Below are 18,306 nucleotides of genomic sequence, written 5' to 3' on the forward strand. Positions count from 1 at the left end.
GGTAAGTGAGGCTGGGAAACAATCCCATCAGCACCATTGAGAGAACAAAACCCCAAATAAATCAAAGAAAAAGTATAAGGACCTATATGTACAAAAAATTATCTTGTGATGGCAAAGAATTGGAAATTGAGGAGATGCCCCTCAATTAGGGGATGGCTGAACATGTTGTGGTATATATGATGGTGATAGATTTCTCTTGGGTTATAAGAAGTGATGAGTTTGATGTTTTCAGAAAAACCTGAGAAGACTTTCATGAATTGAAGCAGAGTACAGTGAGTAGAACCAGCATTTTATTGTTTTCCTATATTTCCTGGACATATTCTTGTTTTTTTTTTTTTTTTTTTTTAATTTATACCAGCACCTATTGTAGTAAAAAAAAAAAACAAAAACAAAAACAAAACAACAAAAAAACAAAAACAAAAACAAAACAACAACAACAACAAAAAAAAAACAAACAAACTGGAAATACCGCTAGGGCAATTCAGTTGTGAAATGGCCAAAGAAAGCATGATGAATGATTGTAATGGGATACAAATGGACTGTAAGTAATTGTTGACAACAGAAATTCAGGGAAACATGACAAGGCATATGAATTAAAATAGAGTTAAATAAGCAGAATTAAAAGAATAATGTCTATAATGGCAATACCAGGATCTCCTGAGGTCCCTCTTCTTGGCAGATAATTTCACATTGTGTCTAATCTTGCCATTTTTCTGTTTACCTACAAAAAGAGAGAACCAGGACCTCTATTTACACAGGCTTTGCAAATAAATTCTTATAATCCCTCATTCAGCTCAATGCACTTGATTTCAAGGAGTACACAGGAGGGCTTTCTTGTTGATTGATTGTATATGAGCTCTTCTGATTTCTCCAGGGGACCCCAGGCATCTAGAGGTAGATATGAAATGAAGAAATACTCATTTCATGAGTGTTTATCTCTCAACTATCCTAGGCACCGCCTAGGAAATTAGCAAGTCCCTATATATCCAAGTTCTTGAATTGCTGAAGAAAAAAGTCAATTAATGTAGACTGATGTCAACGAATCAGTTAGATAAAACAAAGTCAGCTGTAATCTCTTTAATACCTATACTTAACAAGGAAGTTGGGCCCAGGTGTCTTAATGTAACAGAAGAATGGGGTTAATAGCAGAGGCTCTAAATTGAGAAGGAGTCAGTCAGATCAAGTTGACTCCATTGCATCTTAAAGCAATGTCCAGATGGTTAGACTTCAGTCTGTGTATGATCTGACTATTACACTTTATTGTCAGAATATTTCCTGAGATTTGAGGTGAGTGGATGGTTGGAATGGACCCAAAATAAAATGACCATAGAACATAGGTATTCAAGGGTAGCGAGGTAGATGCTAAGTGGAAGCAGGGGCAGGAGGGGAACGGCTTTGCTGCATCGTCTCTTCTTGGGTCTTTTACCTCTTTAGGGCTTCCTCAGGAGGGTTACCTCTTTATTTCACCAGTTTCTCCAGATATGATAACTAAGCCTCAATTTCTACCTTCTCTAAAATTGTGATGATGATGCTTTTACTACTGGGGACGTTTGTTTTCAGGGCAGTACTTTATAGGCTTTTGTCAGGGATGGGAAGAAGTAACAGAAGGGAATCAGTAAGAGGGAAAAGTATACTATTGTGGTTATGTTGCAACTCGTGATTCTAGACAAATATTTATCCTCTTTGGGTCCTTATTTCCCATTAGGTAAAATATGATTTGGATTTGATGGTCCCTAAGTTGTTTTCTAGTTCTATAGCTCTTTAAAATTCTATAAGAAGGGATTCGAAAACTGTTCAGTCACCAGAAAGATTTAGGTTTGGGACTATCAAAAGGGACCATACCTTTAACTAGAAACAAGATATCTGGGAGCACAAGGAATAACTTGGGGAAGAATTAAGAGAAAACCAATCACTTGTTTTTGACTTTTCCAGGATTATTTTTATTACAAAGCTAATCATTGTAGTAGTATCTGATGTGGTTTAGGAGATTGCTATAGGCATGAAATGTTGGACTTTGATCTTGTGAAGAATTCACAATGGTCGTTCTCTTTGACAAAAGGTAGATTTATTTAGGAGAAGAGGTTACAGACAAAATGAAAAACACAATAGATACCAGGAATGGTAAATATGGGGCCAAAAGTGAAAATTAATACAATAATAATTCATGTAATTATATTATCACTAAGTTTGTGAGATGACTAAACAGACATTTCATTCAGCCTTTAAGGCTGCAATGCTCATATTGATGTAAACCCTAAGCCAGTTTATTCTCACAAATTGGTAAAATGAGAATCATTACTGAATCGTTCTCCCAGACTATCTAGTTAGCATCTTTAAAGAAGTCGCAATATTTTGAGGCAAGCTTGATGGGAACTTAACTTATGGTAATAAGACTGTCTGGGAAAATTAAGAAAATTATGATGTGAATTCTATCAATCATAATTGAATACAAAAAAACCAGACTGTCTTGATTGGCATGATTAGAAAAGTCTGGGGCCTGGTCAACATGGTGGATTCTACCTGACTCTTCCTTGATCCCTCATGGGCTCCTCCCTAGTTCCTCCCCCTCACTCCATAGAGCCTCCCTCTGCTCCCCTGAGACTTTAAAAACTGTTTCCCCACAGAGCAAATTGCTCATTCATTTATGAATCTGTATTGTATTTGCTTGATCCCATTCATGTAAAATAAAATAGCAAAATCTCTTATTTATGAGTGGCTGTCTTGTTGTGGTTGCTCCATGTTGTAATTAAAATCTAAATCTATTTATATAATATTCTTTTACAATTATACTTTTCTGAATCTATTTCATATACCACTCCTGGTTCCCCCTTTTTTTTAACTCTTCATTATGATTCAACAAGATATTTTAGTCAGCCAACCATGGATCTTTCAGGTTCAAGATTCTATTAAAGGTCACCTCCTTAGAGAAATGCTGTAATTGTTGTTTAAAAAAAAAAAAAAAAAAAAAGTATCTTCTAGGAGGCATTCTAAACCAATTTGGGATCCCAGGAATTCTGACTCTTAAAGAAGCTGCCAAGATCAAAAATTTCAATCCGTTCAAACTAATGGTTGTTTACCCAAAGAAGAAAGCGATATCAGAATGAGTCATTCAGTACTTTGAAATCACCTAGGCAAGGACATGTTCTTATTGCCATGTGATTTTTACTATCATTGCTGTTAGGGAGTGGGGAGGAAAGGTGAGGGTCAGGGGAAAATGTTGGGAGAACAGAAAGAGGAATGAATTCTCCTCTTTCTCCCTCTTTCTTTTCTTCTATATTCTAGAAGTCCAGAGAAAAGGAAAGCAAAATACCACAACAATATAGAAAAGGGGGAAGTGGGCTAGTGTAACTTTTCTAGAATAGTTAAAAACCACTTAGTCTGTATCCAACTATATCAGAAACAATTCATTGGTGTACCTATTTTAGCATAATTCCTCTAACACTGATTATTCCCATCTTTTATTCTCTTTGCCTATTTATAAGGTATGAAGTTAAAAAAAACAAGCAAACAAACAAAAAACCCTACCTTGCAGTGGTTTTCAGTTTGCAACTATTCTTTTGAGACTTCACATCTATATTATAGGTATTAAAATGCTTGGCAATGGAGCTAGAATAATCGCTATTAGACATGTATATAGAAAGAAAGTTATAGACATAAAGACCTATCTGTAGATATTTATTCTTACCCTCATGTCTTAGATAAAAGCAAATCCCTAGAGTTGGGATTTCTAGAAAATTTTTACTTGGGGAAATGATACAATCAAGAGTTTAAGTGAAGCAACAAGTAAACAAGACATGAAAGAAATTCACATCAATCAGAAGGTAAAGGATATGTTAAAGGTAAAATGCTCAGAGTTGGGGTAAAGTGGCAAGATTATATACAGTAAGAATGTGTTTTGTTGAGAATAAATAATCAGTCTGGTCAATTCCAATAGACTTGTGATGGAGAAAGCCATATGCATCCAGAAAGAAAACTTTGGGGACTGAATGTGGATCACAAGATAATATTTTACCTCTTTGCTGTTTGCTTGCTTTTTGTTTTCTTTTTCATTTTTTTTCCTTTTTGATCTGATTTTTCTTGGGCAGCATGATAACTATAGAAATAGATATAGAAGAATTGCCTGAATTAAAGAGGGAGAGAGGGAGAGAGAATAGGTAATCACTGTCAGATGTAGAATGAGACATGATAAAGACCCATATGTGGTAGAAAAGTTCTTGAGTTTTTATCTATACAAGGAACCGGTGAAGCTTAGGTAGAGAGTTTTTGTCAGGACCACAAACATGGAAGATATAAGGTTAAGGCAGCAAAAGGAAAGTGATTCAAGGTTTCTATAGTATGTCAAGAGCTCATCTGATCCAAAACCTGCAACCCTTGTGTACCTAACCCAAGAGTTAACAGTGGAAAAATATAACTGTTTTTATCTACATGCTTCTATGGGAATAAGGACAACTTAGACTAAGTGACAGAACATATTGAGTCCTATCATTATAAACATAACATCAAACAATAGCTATCACATCAAACTATAATCAAATGAGTTTGATTATAAAAACTTGGGAGAGTTTTTAATTATCTCAATAAGTATCTTTGCTGATTCAATGAATTTTTCTAAACAAACTGTCACATTTTTAGCATTTCATTTTTATCTGTCTTTATACCTTTAATTCATTTCTCACACCTTTTGCTAACATTTCTAGAATTATATCCAATAATAATGGGGATAGTGATCAGCCTTGTTTCATTCTCTTATTTTCTAGTATATTCCCATTGCATATAATGTTTGGGTTTTAGATAGGAAAATTTTTTGATTATCATAATGTCATCTATCTTTATTTCTAGTACTTTCCCTGTTATTTCTGATTTATTTTGTATGTAACTTGTTTATGTTAAATTGTAAACTCCTCCAGGGCAAGGGCAATTTTTTGCCTTTCTCTACATCCTTAATGTTTAGCTTGGGACTGAGTAAATACATTTAAAAAAAAAAGTGCTCAGTGCTCATAACCTTACGTTCCCATACTTCTCTAATCAGTCTTATCACTTGTCAGTCATTTTTTGACCCTTTTATGTGACTATTCCAAAGTTTATCAAGGATATTAAAGTTAAGAATGATGCTGATGAGGGGATCTGTTCAATGAGTCAATTATGATATGGCTTGGGAGTTAATGAACTAACTTGGAGAAACTGGACTGAAAAGTAGTACCTCCAGGAAGAGCCTAGAGGTACACAGTACATGGGTAAAATGACTACGATAGGAAAACTGCAGATCAACATCGGTAGCAAGAAGAAAGAGGGAAGAGCACAGCACATGAATCATTAGCTTAAGTCTTCACATGGTATCCTTTCATTAAATGACTGGGGAAACTGAATACTGATGACTGTATTAGAAAACAGATGTGGTTACAAAGAGCTGGATAAGTGGGATTGATTGAGAATTGATTCTCAATGTATGATCTTTTCTCTTGGCAGGTACTGCTCCTATTTTATTAGGATTCCAGGTTCCCTGTCCTTAATCATGTACTCCTTAAGATACCTGAGTGCTCGGCAACTGGTCCAGAATGAGAAAGCCTTATGTAAAATGGTGAAATCACTTCCTGTGGGACTATATTACATCCTATTCAAAGTGGCTTTCAGGGGTAAGAAGAGCATGTTGCTGCAGGAGCTGGCGAAAAATTGGCCTTATCCACAACTCAAAGTTCAGATGCTCCTACAGACATGTCATCAGTGTGCAAGGACTTCTTCTAAGAAGTGTTCAGACTGTCAATGGACTTTGCCATATACTGATATGAGCAAAAATAATTTTGATGACATAATCATGGGAGTAATAAGCTATATAAAGGAAATAATAAATGATGGCTTAAAGACACTCCCATCCAGGTTTGTTCTCACGATATCTGGGAAGGTTTTATCCTATTCTGGGAAAGAGACCTTGCTAAATTCATTCTAGTTGGTGTTTTCTAAGCATATAATATGTGCAAGAATACTATTAGGGCTTCAAAGGGAGAAATAAATCAGCATGTCTATAGATTACTCGATACAAAGCAATCTTGAGATAGAGCAACAACTAGAGAGGGTGGGGGAAAAAACCACAAGTAAGAAATGTCACTTGAGCAGAACTTTAAACACCTAAATTCACTAAAGAAAAATTAACCAAATTGCAACAGAATATTGGTAAGAAAATGTAATGTCCTCTCCAAATTGGACAAATTTAACAGAAAGACAAGCAGAAAGGAAATCATAAAATTACACAAGTTGCTGGAAAAAAATTAACTCTAAACTTAGGATATCAAAGTAGTGGAAATGTTTTTTGTTTTTTTGTTTTGTTTTGTTTTGTTTTTTAGGGGAAAAAATGAGTAATGATAAAATAACATGATGAAGAGAATATATTTTAAACATAGAAACGAGCTTTAAAAGGCTCAATCCAGAAAGTAACAGATGTTACTGGGCCAAATTAATTGGAACAGAGTATGTGCAAGGGAGAAATACAAAAAAGAACTAGAAAGAAACGAAGTTTTTCCTGGCAACCTTAACTTGGGCTTTTGATCCAGCCAGCCTGGCATTTCACATGGTGTACTCTGCATATAAATTAAATAAGGTGACAATATACAGCCTTATTATATTTTTTTCTATCTCAAACTAATCAATTATTCCATAATTGATTCCATGTTTACTTCTAATTCTTGGCCCACACACAGGTTCTTCAGGAGACGAGATCTGTTATTCTTATTTCTTTGACGACTAATCACATTTTATTATGATACACATAATCAAAGGCTTTAAGAATTTGAATGCTATATCTTTTGGTGCATATATGTTATGTATTGATGTTACTTCATTCTCTATGGTACCTTTTATCAAGATGTCATTTTTTTTAATAAGTCCTTTGGAATTATCTTGGATCACTGTATTGATTAAAGTGGCCAAGTCTTTTGCAGTTGCACATAATGACTACGATATTGTAATGATAATCAGTATTCTTCTGGTTCTGCTCAGTTTATGTCTTCACAGGTTTGTCTGAAAGAAAACATCCTTATCAATTTTTATAGCACAGCAGTATTCCTCCTTGTGTATCTTTTTTATGAGATCATTTTCCTCCAAGTACATCCTTTTTTCTTACTCCTCTATTTTTCTTTTGAAATCCCAGACTTATATGTCCTCTGTGTAAGTAGATTCCCTCTGATTGCTCCAGTGATAGTATAGTTCTTCCCATTTGAAACTATAAATAATTTGACTTTATTATTCCTCATGATTTCTCACTCATATTTAGCTCAAATTTTGTGTTTGTTCAATTTTCTTTTCAGGTTTAATCTTATTAGGAATTCCTAGAAGTCCTCTATTTCATTACATATTCATTTTTCCCATGTAGAAAAAGTTTGCTGGGTAGGTTTTTCTAAATTGTAATCCTAACTCCTTTGTCTTCAAGAACATTATCTTTCAAGCTTTCCACTCTGGTATTGTAGCTATGAAATCTTGTATGGCTCAGTGATATTTGAATGGATTCTTTCTGATTGCTTTCAGTATTTTCTTTAATTTTCTTAATGTTTTTGTTATATTTTAAGTTTCAAACTGTCTCCCGCTTTCCTTTCCTACTCTTCACTAGGGAAAATCAATGATTGACAGTTATAGGTGTATGTATATATGGTACATATTATATATGATATTTGCAAAGCCATGCTATTCATACTTCTATTTATCAATTCTTTCTTTGGAGATGTAAAGCATCTTCTTTTATAGGTCTTTTGTAATTGATTGGCATATTTGTATTCAGAATAAATTAATCATTCAATTATTCTTCAGACAATATTGCTATTACTTTATACAATTTTCTCTTGGTTCTGCTCACTCTTCATTATTTCATGCATGTCTTTTCATGGTTTTTTTTTTCTAAAATGTAACCAGCTCATTTCTTACAACACTGTGGTATTCCATCACAAACATGCACCACAACTTGTTTAGTCATTTCCCAGTTGATGGATATTCTCCCAATTTATAAGTCTGTATCACCACAAATAGTTATTATAAATATTTTAGAATAAATAGGCTCTTTTCCTTTTTACCTGATCAACTTTAGAAACAGACTTAATAGTGGTATTTCTGGGTCTAAAGAAAAGTTACACCAACAGTATATTAGTATCCCAATTTTTCCATCTTCCCTCCATTTGTCATTTTCTTCTATCATTTTAGCCAATCTGATAGGTGTGAGATGATATCTCAATGTTGTTTTAATTTTCATTTCTTTAATCAATAATGATTTAGAGCTTTTTATGACTATATGTAGTTTTGATTTCTTTATGGAAAAATTGCCCGTTTATATCCTCTCGTCATTTATCATTTGGGTAATGACTCATATTCATATCAATTTGATAAACTTTTTTTGGAGAAATGAGACCTATCTATAAAGATTTCTCCCCCAATTTTCTGTTTTCCTTAGTCTTGACTACAGTGGTTTTATACAACCTTTTAAATTTAATGTAATAATAATTATCTATTTTACATTTTTTAATGCTCCCTATCTTTTGTTTCGCCATAAATTCTTCTATCCACAAGTCTGATAGGTAACATGTTTCATGTTCTTCTAATTTTCTTATGATTTCTCCCTTTATATCTTATCCTGGTAAATGATAAGATTTTTGCCAGAATGCTTTTCAGTTTTCCCAACAATTTTAGTCAAGTAGTGAATTCTTATTCCAAAAGCTTAAGTCTTTACCCTTGTCAAAGACGTGAGAACTATAATCATTTATTGCTGTATTATTACATTTATATTATTTATATTTATATTACATAATATATTAATAATAAATTAATATATAATATATTATTACTGTAGGACAGAGAAAGAGACAGAGACCGACTGACATTAGGCTGTGGTAAAATTGGAAAGCTTAGGGAGAGGGCATGCATGAGTCACCTTACCTTTTTGGCAATCTCAGTGGAGATAAGAACTGGATCTAAGATACTGGCATAGAGAATTCTTAGACAAATAAATGGAATCAGTCAGTATTGCTTGGCATCTATTCTGCTGCCAACAGTTTAGAGAGTTGCCTAGAGCAATACTAGAGTATTAAAACTGTATCAGTGAGAAATAAAGTGATTTTTCCTAAGATAAAAGTCAATATAGGTCAGAAGCAGGAATTCAACTTACTTATCTCTTGATATAGGAAAGGAATACAAAGAAGAGAATTTTTTTTTTATTTAGCTTCTTGGCATAAAGGTAAATAACAGCAGACGGGGATTTGGAGGCCAAATTTTAACCTGTTTTTTTGTTTGGTTTTTGTTTTGATTCAGGAGGCTACAACAGTTGGATATGACAGGATTGTTTTGTAAAAATTTTCTCTGGAACCTCAAACTCATGAGACTATGGGCCAGTTCCATAAGACGAGCCAAAATCTGTGCCTTACAGCAGAAGATAAGTGACTCAGAAAACCAGGAAAGGAGCCAGGGGCCAGAAACATCCACCTCTTCAGAGGAATTACGCGTGGATTTCCTAGTGGACCTGGAAGTGAGCCCGAAGACTGAGTTTCTAATGGAAGCTCTCCGGGACAACAGCAACAGTCTTCTCCGTTTGACCTGCCGAGATTTCTATGCTTTTAAGCTTTCTGTTCGTGATGCTGCAAAATTCCTAGTTCCTTTGGATCCTCTGGTACTCCGAAGAGTGGACCTAAGTAACAGCCAGATGAGGCTGATGGATATTGGGTGGTTTATGTCACAGATCGCTATCTTCCAAAATATGAAAAGCTTAAAATTTCCTGAATTTAATGATTATGTGAAATGGTGGCAGGAGCCCAACCTTAAAGCCCAATTTGACATTTTTGTTACAGAGTCAAAGAAGCTGAGTCGCCTTACGGAAATCGCTTTCCAAAGTATTTGTCTTTCAGATCACCTGGAATATCTGCTTGGGTAAGAGTCTGGGAGACTACACCTGCCCTATGTCTAAACATTCTGTCTTAAATTCCCTTCCAGTGACTAAGAAATTTCTTCTAAGTAGTATCTGGTCCCTTAGGCCAAGCACAGCAGATTGAACTTCTGAATTCAGAGACACGTTTCCATAAGCACTCGGGTGGCTCAGGTTATAGCAGGGAAGTAGTAGAAAGAATGTCAGGACTGGAGTTAGAAACTGTTTCAATCTGAAACTGATATTTCCTGTGGAGTCAATAGCAAATTACTCAACATTTTTGAGCCTCAGTTTTCTTATGGAAAAATGAGAATATTGGACTCTGATCTCTGAGGTTACTTACCTCTCTCTCTCTGATCCTATGATTCTATGTGGGAAAGAAGGCATTTCCTCAAAGTCAAAGTTATAAGACTACTATGGACAAAAGAACTCCAAGTCCACATACCTGAAATAGTTATTTCTTCTACAATGACCTCTTAACATCTATAAATAAGTACTCCTTAGGCAATTTTTTTTTTTTTTTTACTATTTGTCAGGAACTGAGGAAAGGGGAAGAAACCATTCTCCCTGTCAAGGACTTATAATCCTATTATATAAAATGGAACATATAAAGTAAATAGTCATTGGCATCTTTTTGATGGGATGGTGCTCAAAGATAGGGGAAATGAAGAAAGGCTTTCAGGAAAAGGTGATATTTGACCCTCCAGCCTCTACTAGATAGTAACCAAGAATGGGTAAAAATAGCTACTTGCTATTCTTATTTATTATAATGTTATTAAACAAAAAACCTTTAAAACCTAATTGAAAGCTGCAATTCTGCACTCTACATATTACAGCCCTCTCACAGAAGAAAAGAAATTCATAAGCAGGAGAAATATGCTTGACTTACATAATTCAGGGCTTTTTTTCATTCATTTGCATGGCCAATTAATTATAATAACCCCTCCCAAATTCACCTTTCAGTCTAAAAACAAACAAACAAAAAAAAAATGACGAATGAAAACAATTGAGCAAAACAAATCCATATAACCATGTCCAAAAAGAATGTGTCTATACTTTGTGTCTCAAGTCAAAAACCTCTCTGTTAAGGTATAGATACCATGCTTTTGTGTCTGTCTTCCCAAGTCTTAGCTAAACAATATATTAATCAGAGTTTTTAAGTCTTAATCATCCTCTATGGTGTTTTAAAAATTTTTGTATTGTTCCTCTTCTATTTTTTCTTTATTATGTCCATTCATAAGGATTTCCCCATGTTTCTCTGAATCTTTCATTGTTCTATACCACATAATTTGTTCAATTGTTCTCCAGCAGATGAACACCATCATAGTTTCCTGTTCTTTGGTACAACAAAAATTCCACTACAAATATTCTGTTATCTGTTACAAGTGAATTTTCTTCTTTTGCCTTGAATTTCTTTGGAGCAGAAAACAAGCAGTATTCTCAGTCAGAGTAGGTCAGCATAATTAGGCTGGACTAAAGACAAGGCCTTTGAATACTCTGATATTATCTACTTGACTTAAGTTCAAGTGACCAAGAGGTTCTTTGGAAAGGCATTTTCCATCCATAACTGAATCAGAATTTAGTTCTGACGATGAAAAGTCTTCTTATTGGCTAGGGAGCAGGAAAAACCTGAACTAGAACTGAATATACATACAGAAAAGATGAGTCCTGAATTGCAGAAAAATTTCCCAGGATTCTCCCCCCCAAAAAAAAAAATTTTAATGTACCATTTGACAAAGAAAAAAAATTACCTCTAGACTCTTCCACTAAACTCAAGAATACATGAAGAGATGGCCAGAGTCCTGCAGAGACTGAGATAGAAAAGCCCAAAGCAGAATACAGAAAGTAAAGTGCAAGAAACTCCTGGGGGGCTACAGGCAGGTTTGGCATTCCCTAACTGAGCCTAGCAGCACCCACATTGTTCAAAGTGAATTAACTTGGTATTCTTTACCATAGCTACAAAGCACTCACTTAAGCCAGGACAAACAGTACTCATGTCAGCCCAAGCCTTTTTAGAAGCTTGTGACTATAGAAGTCCTATAGTCTTTGAGATTTCCAGATAAGTCCAGAGGAGGGATCAGCAAACTATTTTCTGAAAACATCCAGAGAGAATATAGTTTAGACTTTGCAGGCCAAAAGGCAAAACTGAGCACATTCTATAAACATTTTAGATTAGAAAAGAGAACAAATTTGGTATTAAAGAAATATAATACTACATAAATATATATAAATATAATACCAAATATAATATATAATACTAAATAAATATAAAATTTTAATAATACAAGTCTACTAATGAGAAGAATGGAATTCTTTTTGGGTAATATTTCTATTAATTAGAGTTTAAGGTTAGTGTTAAATAATTCATTAGCTAAAGTTCAAAATTAGTTTTACTTTCAGTCATCAAGTGATAGTAAAAGTTCTGTTAATATTCTCATGTAATGAGATTTTTCATCTTTGAAATTCTTTTCACACAGGTATTTCCTAATACTGATATCAGTGCATAAGCATTTTACTTCAATTAAGCATATTTATCACTTAAGATATTTATAGAATTTTACTAGATTCTATTCTTGATATTGCCTATTCATGTATCATTACGTTATACATTACTCACTTCCAATTCAAGATTAAGTGGAAGGTTCTCAGTTGAATAGTTAAATGAATTTTGAAAAGCGTAAATCTTTTGCCCACGTCATGAAGTTAAAAAAAATTTACTGCTTGAATTGTAGTCTGTGCTCAGAGAATATCTGCTATAAATTTGTGTGGGAATAGACTTCTCATTTCTTAACTTTTGATGGCAAGAAATGTATTGAAAAGCTGACAACTTGGAATTCAAGCAACATTAGCAGTCAATTAATTGTCTTTACTACAATATAAATTTGGCATATAAATACAAATGGAAATAACAAAAAAGATAAGAAAAAAGTAACAATCCTAGCTATAAATGTAAATGTGGTGAACTCTCACATAATAGAATAAAATAAAAGAATGCAATTATGTTTATACAAAAAAAAACTTAAACACAAAGATGCATAAAGTTAAACAAGAAAATGGGGAAATCTAAGTTTCATTTGAACTTTTAAAAAGACATAGATATCTGTATTTTTCCCCCCACTAAAGTGTGCTTCTGTGTGTGTGTGTGTGTGTGTGTGTGTGTGTGTGTGTGTGTGTTCAACCTTGCTTTGATCAATGACAGATACAAAATTAAAGTGAGGTTCCGTGTTGCCAGGTTCCTCACCAAGTCTTCCCTGTTTGCACAAACTTTCCCTCCTATGTGAATATGTGAAATAATAATTTTTACCTGCTTCTTTACTATGTTTTCCTAGTATATTGCTATTTCCCTCTTTTTTTTCTTCATTTATCATAAATTACTACACATACACACTTCTTTTAACTTCCTAGATGACTCTTAAAGGTTAAAGGCTCTAGAAACATACTTTAAAAAAAAAATTCTACTATTACATATCAACATTATTTTATCATATTCCTTATAACAGTTCCAGATTATTCACCTTTCTAGGTTTCTAGCAACTTCAATCCTTTGCCTTTCAAAGCTTCTATTCAGCTCTGGACTTTTCATCGTCTAACTCACTTACTACATTAAATATCCAAAGTGTCCCTAGAGAATTCTATTCAATTTGTTCAGAGTAAATTATTCTGTATTGTAAGCCTTTGTCTTTTGCATTTTGGAATACTATATCCCAAGCTTGACTGGCAAGCAAAACCTTGTTTAATGCTGACTGTCGTTGGGGAACTAGAACTCTTTCATCCTGGCTATTCACAGTATTTTTTTTCCTTTAACATAGTTCTGAATTTTGATATAAATTTTGGGGAATTTTAATACTAGAATTTCTTTCAAGGAATGATGAGCATTTTCTTTTTACACTTCACCCACTCTTTCTATATGTCTGGGTAATTTTCATTTATAATTTTCTGGAATATAGGGTAGAGCCATTTCTCCCCCTACTTTTTGTGTAGTTATAAATTTCATAGATTATCTGCCTTGACATTTCCTAAAGTCAATTGTTTTTGGTACTTTACTCTTCAATTTTCTTGTTTTTAAAGATTGGTCTTTTGATTTTAATATTTCTGTGTCATAGAGACATTTATTTTACTTCATTCCATTCTGATTTTCTGATGGTCCATTTTTGGGGTACATTGGTCACTTACTACAAAATTTTTAATTCTCCAACAAGTTTTCCCTTTATACCTTTCATTTCGTTTGTAATGTTCACTTTTGTCGGCTATTCTTTCATTTCTTTCATGAATTCTATTAAGCCTTCAGGTAAGCTACACCTTTATCTGAGGCTTTGCCTTTAATGCCAGTATAATCATTTTCATCTTCCTCTAAGTTTTTGTCCTGAATATCCCTAGTTCCATAAAAGTTCTTCATCTTCACAGTCTGTTTTTATTTGTATGTCTTTCAAGCTTTACCTTATGAACGGGAATTTTTGTTGGGGCCAGACTCCACTATTCTAGCATACTTGGATGAAACAGTGGGCCCCTATTTGGTATATGTGTATGTTTATTGTCTATGGTCTTGCTGCTAATTCTGATGTAGGTATCTACTGTGCATAAACTGCTTTAAACTCTATATCTACCCACATACAAATCAATTAATTCTTTAAGGTCATCAGGAGAAGCTCATATCAGCTGGTTCCAAATGTTTATAATCTTCAGAACATAAATACTGGTATCTGCCTTCTCATTGAGAGTTTTGCCCACTGCAACCTAATCTTTGGAGAAATTGAAATGGAATGGAATCACACAGGACCTCTGAATCAGAGTTCAACTGCTTCAAGAGATCTGTGAAACAATATAGCAGAATTTTATTTAACCAATATTTTTCCATATACTGTGAAGCAATAATTAAGTTTGTATCTACTTTGTTTCAGGTATTTTACAAAGTAAATGGGGATACAAAGATAAAAATTAAATAGAATAAAATATACCTTTAGGCATACAGAACATCCCTTATACCTATGTTGGGGGTTCCTAGCTAGAGCATTTCAAGGATCATGCAGCTGACAGTCTACCAAGGGCTATCCTTGCTTTGTTAGATCCTCTTCCTAGTTAATGTCTAACATCCCCTTCTCCTGATCTAGGGTGGATAATAATATTTACTATAGTTCTCAATCCTTATGCATTAATGGGTTTTATTCTACTTCTTCTGTGGTACATGTGAAAGAGTTAGACTATTTTGCTCCTATTCAGCCACCTTAATCCAAGCTTATTCTGCTTTTGATTACATGGATTTCTCCCACTTCACTTAAATCTGTGTTCAATATTGAGTTTCAACCTTTCCTCCTACTCCTCACTATCACTGTATTTTATGATTTCCAAATCATAGATTCTTCAATGGCCTGAAAGACATTTCATATAACCCTAACTTTAAGAGGCCCTGGAGTACCTTGGAGTGATCTTTGATGCACAACTGATCATTTAGCTTTATATCTTGGCACTTTAGACACATCAATATGGGCTTTGTGTATTCATAGAATATCTCTGATCTGCATTGCTAGGTTTCTGAGCACATGACTTGGATAAGCTTTTATGGCAGTCTTTAGTGCCTGCAGCCACTACTGTGATGCTTTAATAAGTATCAGCTATGATGTTATCATAAATATAGGTAACAATATCATATAAATCAGTCTTCCTAGAAATCCAAAAGCATCTCACCAATCCCTATAATACCATTCAGAGTATTTTTAGGCGAGATGAAAATCCAAAATTGGCTTAGTTACCTCTCATTCTGGTATTTCTGGAATCACACTTCCCATGTCTTCAAACTACTTTCTCTTAATTCTTCCTAGACTTCCAAATTCAGTGTTTCTCATTTCTTCACAACTTTTCCTAGGTCCTTTATCATTTTGCTATATCCAAATCTTCTTAGATTCATTTTTTTGTGGTCATTCAATAGTTGTTGTTTTTTTTCCTAATTCCCATTATTAGCTAGTATCCTCCTCATTGGTATGTTTTGGTTTTCCTCCATGCCCTTACTTTTATCAAAATCGAAGTCTCCTGTCTACAGAGCAAATATGTGCAGCAAAGGTAGGAGGCTAGACACTGAAGCATTCCACAGAAAGGGGATGAGAGTGGAGATAGAAGCTCTGAGTTTAATGGAAAAATAATGTCTATTTTTATTTTATTTCCAGAGATCTACCATATGCCCTAGAGAGCCTTGAACTTTCCTACTGCTGTCTGACAAGCAAAGACTTAACCTACCTAGCCCGAAGTCAACATAGCACCCATCTCATAAAGTTGAATCTTAGCAGCAACAAAATCAGCCAAATAGAACCTTTCTTGGAACTTCTAAAGGCAGCCTCACACTCATTAGTGTGGCTGAATGTGGCACTGTGTGAGATCACTGACACTATGTTTTATGTAGCCGTGCCCTTTCTGCACAGCTGTAGCAAGCTCTCCTATGTTGGTCTATATGGTAATCACATGACTAGCCCAAGTGTATTCGTTTTCCTGAGGCTGTACCAGCACAAATTGCCCCACCTGAAGGCTGTATCAATTCCTATTTTCCTGGACTGTTGCACAAACCTGCCTGAGTTTAGTCCTTTTCCTAGTTCATTGGAGTTTTACATCAATACTGACAAGTTTAACTCTGTCCTGAAGGAATTGGAAGAGTTGCCACGTGAAGAACAAAAATCTCTCATTGACTACACTTTAAATTGTAACTTCCCTCTGATAGACTATTTTGACCTTTAATAGTTACTTGATACCAAAGTTTGAGAGACTCTCAGTCCATCAAGGTAATAGTAACAGTTCATTTTCTCTTTCCTAAGAAAATCTTTTTATTACAATTTTAACTATAAAAGATACTCAAATCTGCAAAATAAGGAATAAACCTTATTTTAAACTTAAAGCATTTTATAAAGGATAACTGGGATTGATACAACAAATATTTGATATTTTTATTTCATTAAAGACACTATATGTCTAGACATACATTCTCCCAATCTCTTCATATAATAACGCTTTATATCTTGCCATAGTTTTATACTTCATTTTAGATAAATATGTATTTTAAAGTATTATTTAATTATACAAATATACCATAATTTGTTATTTTTTGTTAGATGTTTCCAGTTTGGGACTAATATAAATAAAGCAATTATTAATATTTTTCTAGAGATAGCTTCTTTATTCTTTCATTATATATACATCCTTAGAAGGCAAAGCTAAGAACACTTAATTGGAACTTCAAAGAAGCAAATTCTAGATTGGATACAGAGAAACTGGCTGTCAAATAAAACTTTTCCAAAATCAGATGGTCAGACTTAGGTAATAATGTGGCTTTTAGTAAAAGTTTCCAAAACAAAAGGATGAATGACACCAATAGCATGGAAAGGTGATACTCATTCAGATGTGGATAGGAATGCCTATGGTCCATTCAGCTTAAATTCTATGAATTTTTCTTTAAAGGCTAGTTAGGGTATCACTGTGTCAGCACTTCAACTAAGCCCAGATTCATTTGTTCCACCTCAAAAATATTGATTTAGGTAAAACTGACCTTTTGATTATTTTGGCTTACACTATCCATTAAAAAATTAATTTCTCCATTTTTCTGTGAAAAGTATTTTGTAATTATAATTACATGGTTCCTGGATTTGTCTTGGTAAGTAAAATCACAAGTATTTCGTATTGTCTTCAGCTATTTTAAATGCAGTTTCCTTTTCTCTCTCTTCCTTCTGAGTTTTATTGGTAACTTAGAATTGTTGATGATTTATGTGTGTTTCTTTTATCTTGCAACTTTCTTCAAGTTAATTGTTTCAAGTAGTGCTTTAGTTGATTCTTTAGACTTCTTTAAATATACCACACAATTATCTGCAAAGATAGGAGGGAACTAGGTTATAAAGGGCTTTGAATACCTAATTCACATACTCAAAAGCAATTGTAATTATTTGAATCAAAGCTCAAATTATTTAACCAAATTTTGATAGGCACCACTTTACTACATCCTCAGCCAGAGGTAATTCAGAATTAACTTAAAGATCTCCTGAGATGGAGAATTGATTAATTTCTTAGATACTTCATTTCACTTTTTGTGCAGCACTAAGCTGAATTCTATTTCACAGCACTTTGCATCTTTTACTCCTAGTTCTATCCCTTCCAACTTTGTGGCTTTGACTGTTCAATAAAGAGGCCATCTACATTCTCATTCAAGACACTGATGAAAATGTAACCAGAAAAAGACCGCCTCTGGTAGCATGGAAGATATGAATTCTTCACCAGAATTGGTGGTCTGTAAAATATTTTCACCATAATGGTGCTTTTGTTTTTTAATTCTTTGATTCTCACCAAAGAGGTCTCTACAATGTTGTTTTTCTTCTACCATCACCCTGTGGATTTTTACAGGGATTTATATCTTCATAATCTAGAATGCTCATATCCAGTACACAGCC

At 34.0% G+C, this 18,306-nt stretch overlaps 1 protein-coding gene across 1 annotated transcript; it reads left to right on the plus strand.

Annotated features, from left to right (window-relative positions):
* Positions 1-1,163: 1,163 nt before the first annotated feature.
* On the plus strand, positions 1,164-17,034 carry LOC141557135 (leucine-rich repeat-containing protein 14-like). The gene is made up of 4 exons (XM_074292393.1): positions 1,164-1,287; positions 5,467-5,874; positions 9,283-9,894; positions 16,048-17,034. The coding sequence occupies exons 2-4, from the start codon at positions 5,513-5,515 to the stop codon at positions 16,607-16,609; spliced, it is 1,536 nt and encodes a 511-aa protein (XP_074148494.1). The 5' UTR covers positions 1,164-1,287; positions 5,467-5,512; the 3' UTR covers positions 16,610-17,034.
* The last annotated feature ends 1,272 nt before the right edge of the window (positions 17,035-18,306 follow it).

This window comes from Sminthopsis crassicaudata, chromosome 1 (genome assembly GCF_048593235.1).
Source record: "Sminthopsis crassicaudata isolate SCR6 chromosome 1, ASM4859323v1, whole genome shotgun sequence".
Lineage (NCBI taxonomy): Eukaryota > Metazoa > Chordata > Mammalia > Dasyuromorphia > Dasyuridae > Sminthopsis > Sminthopsis crassicaudata.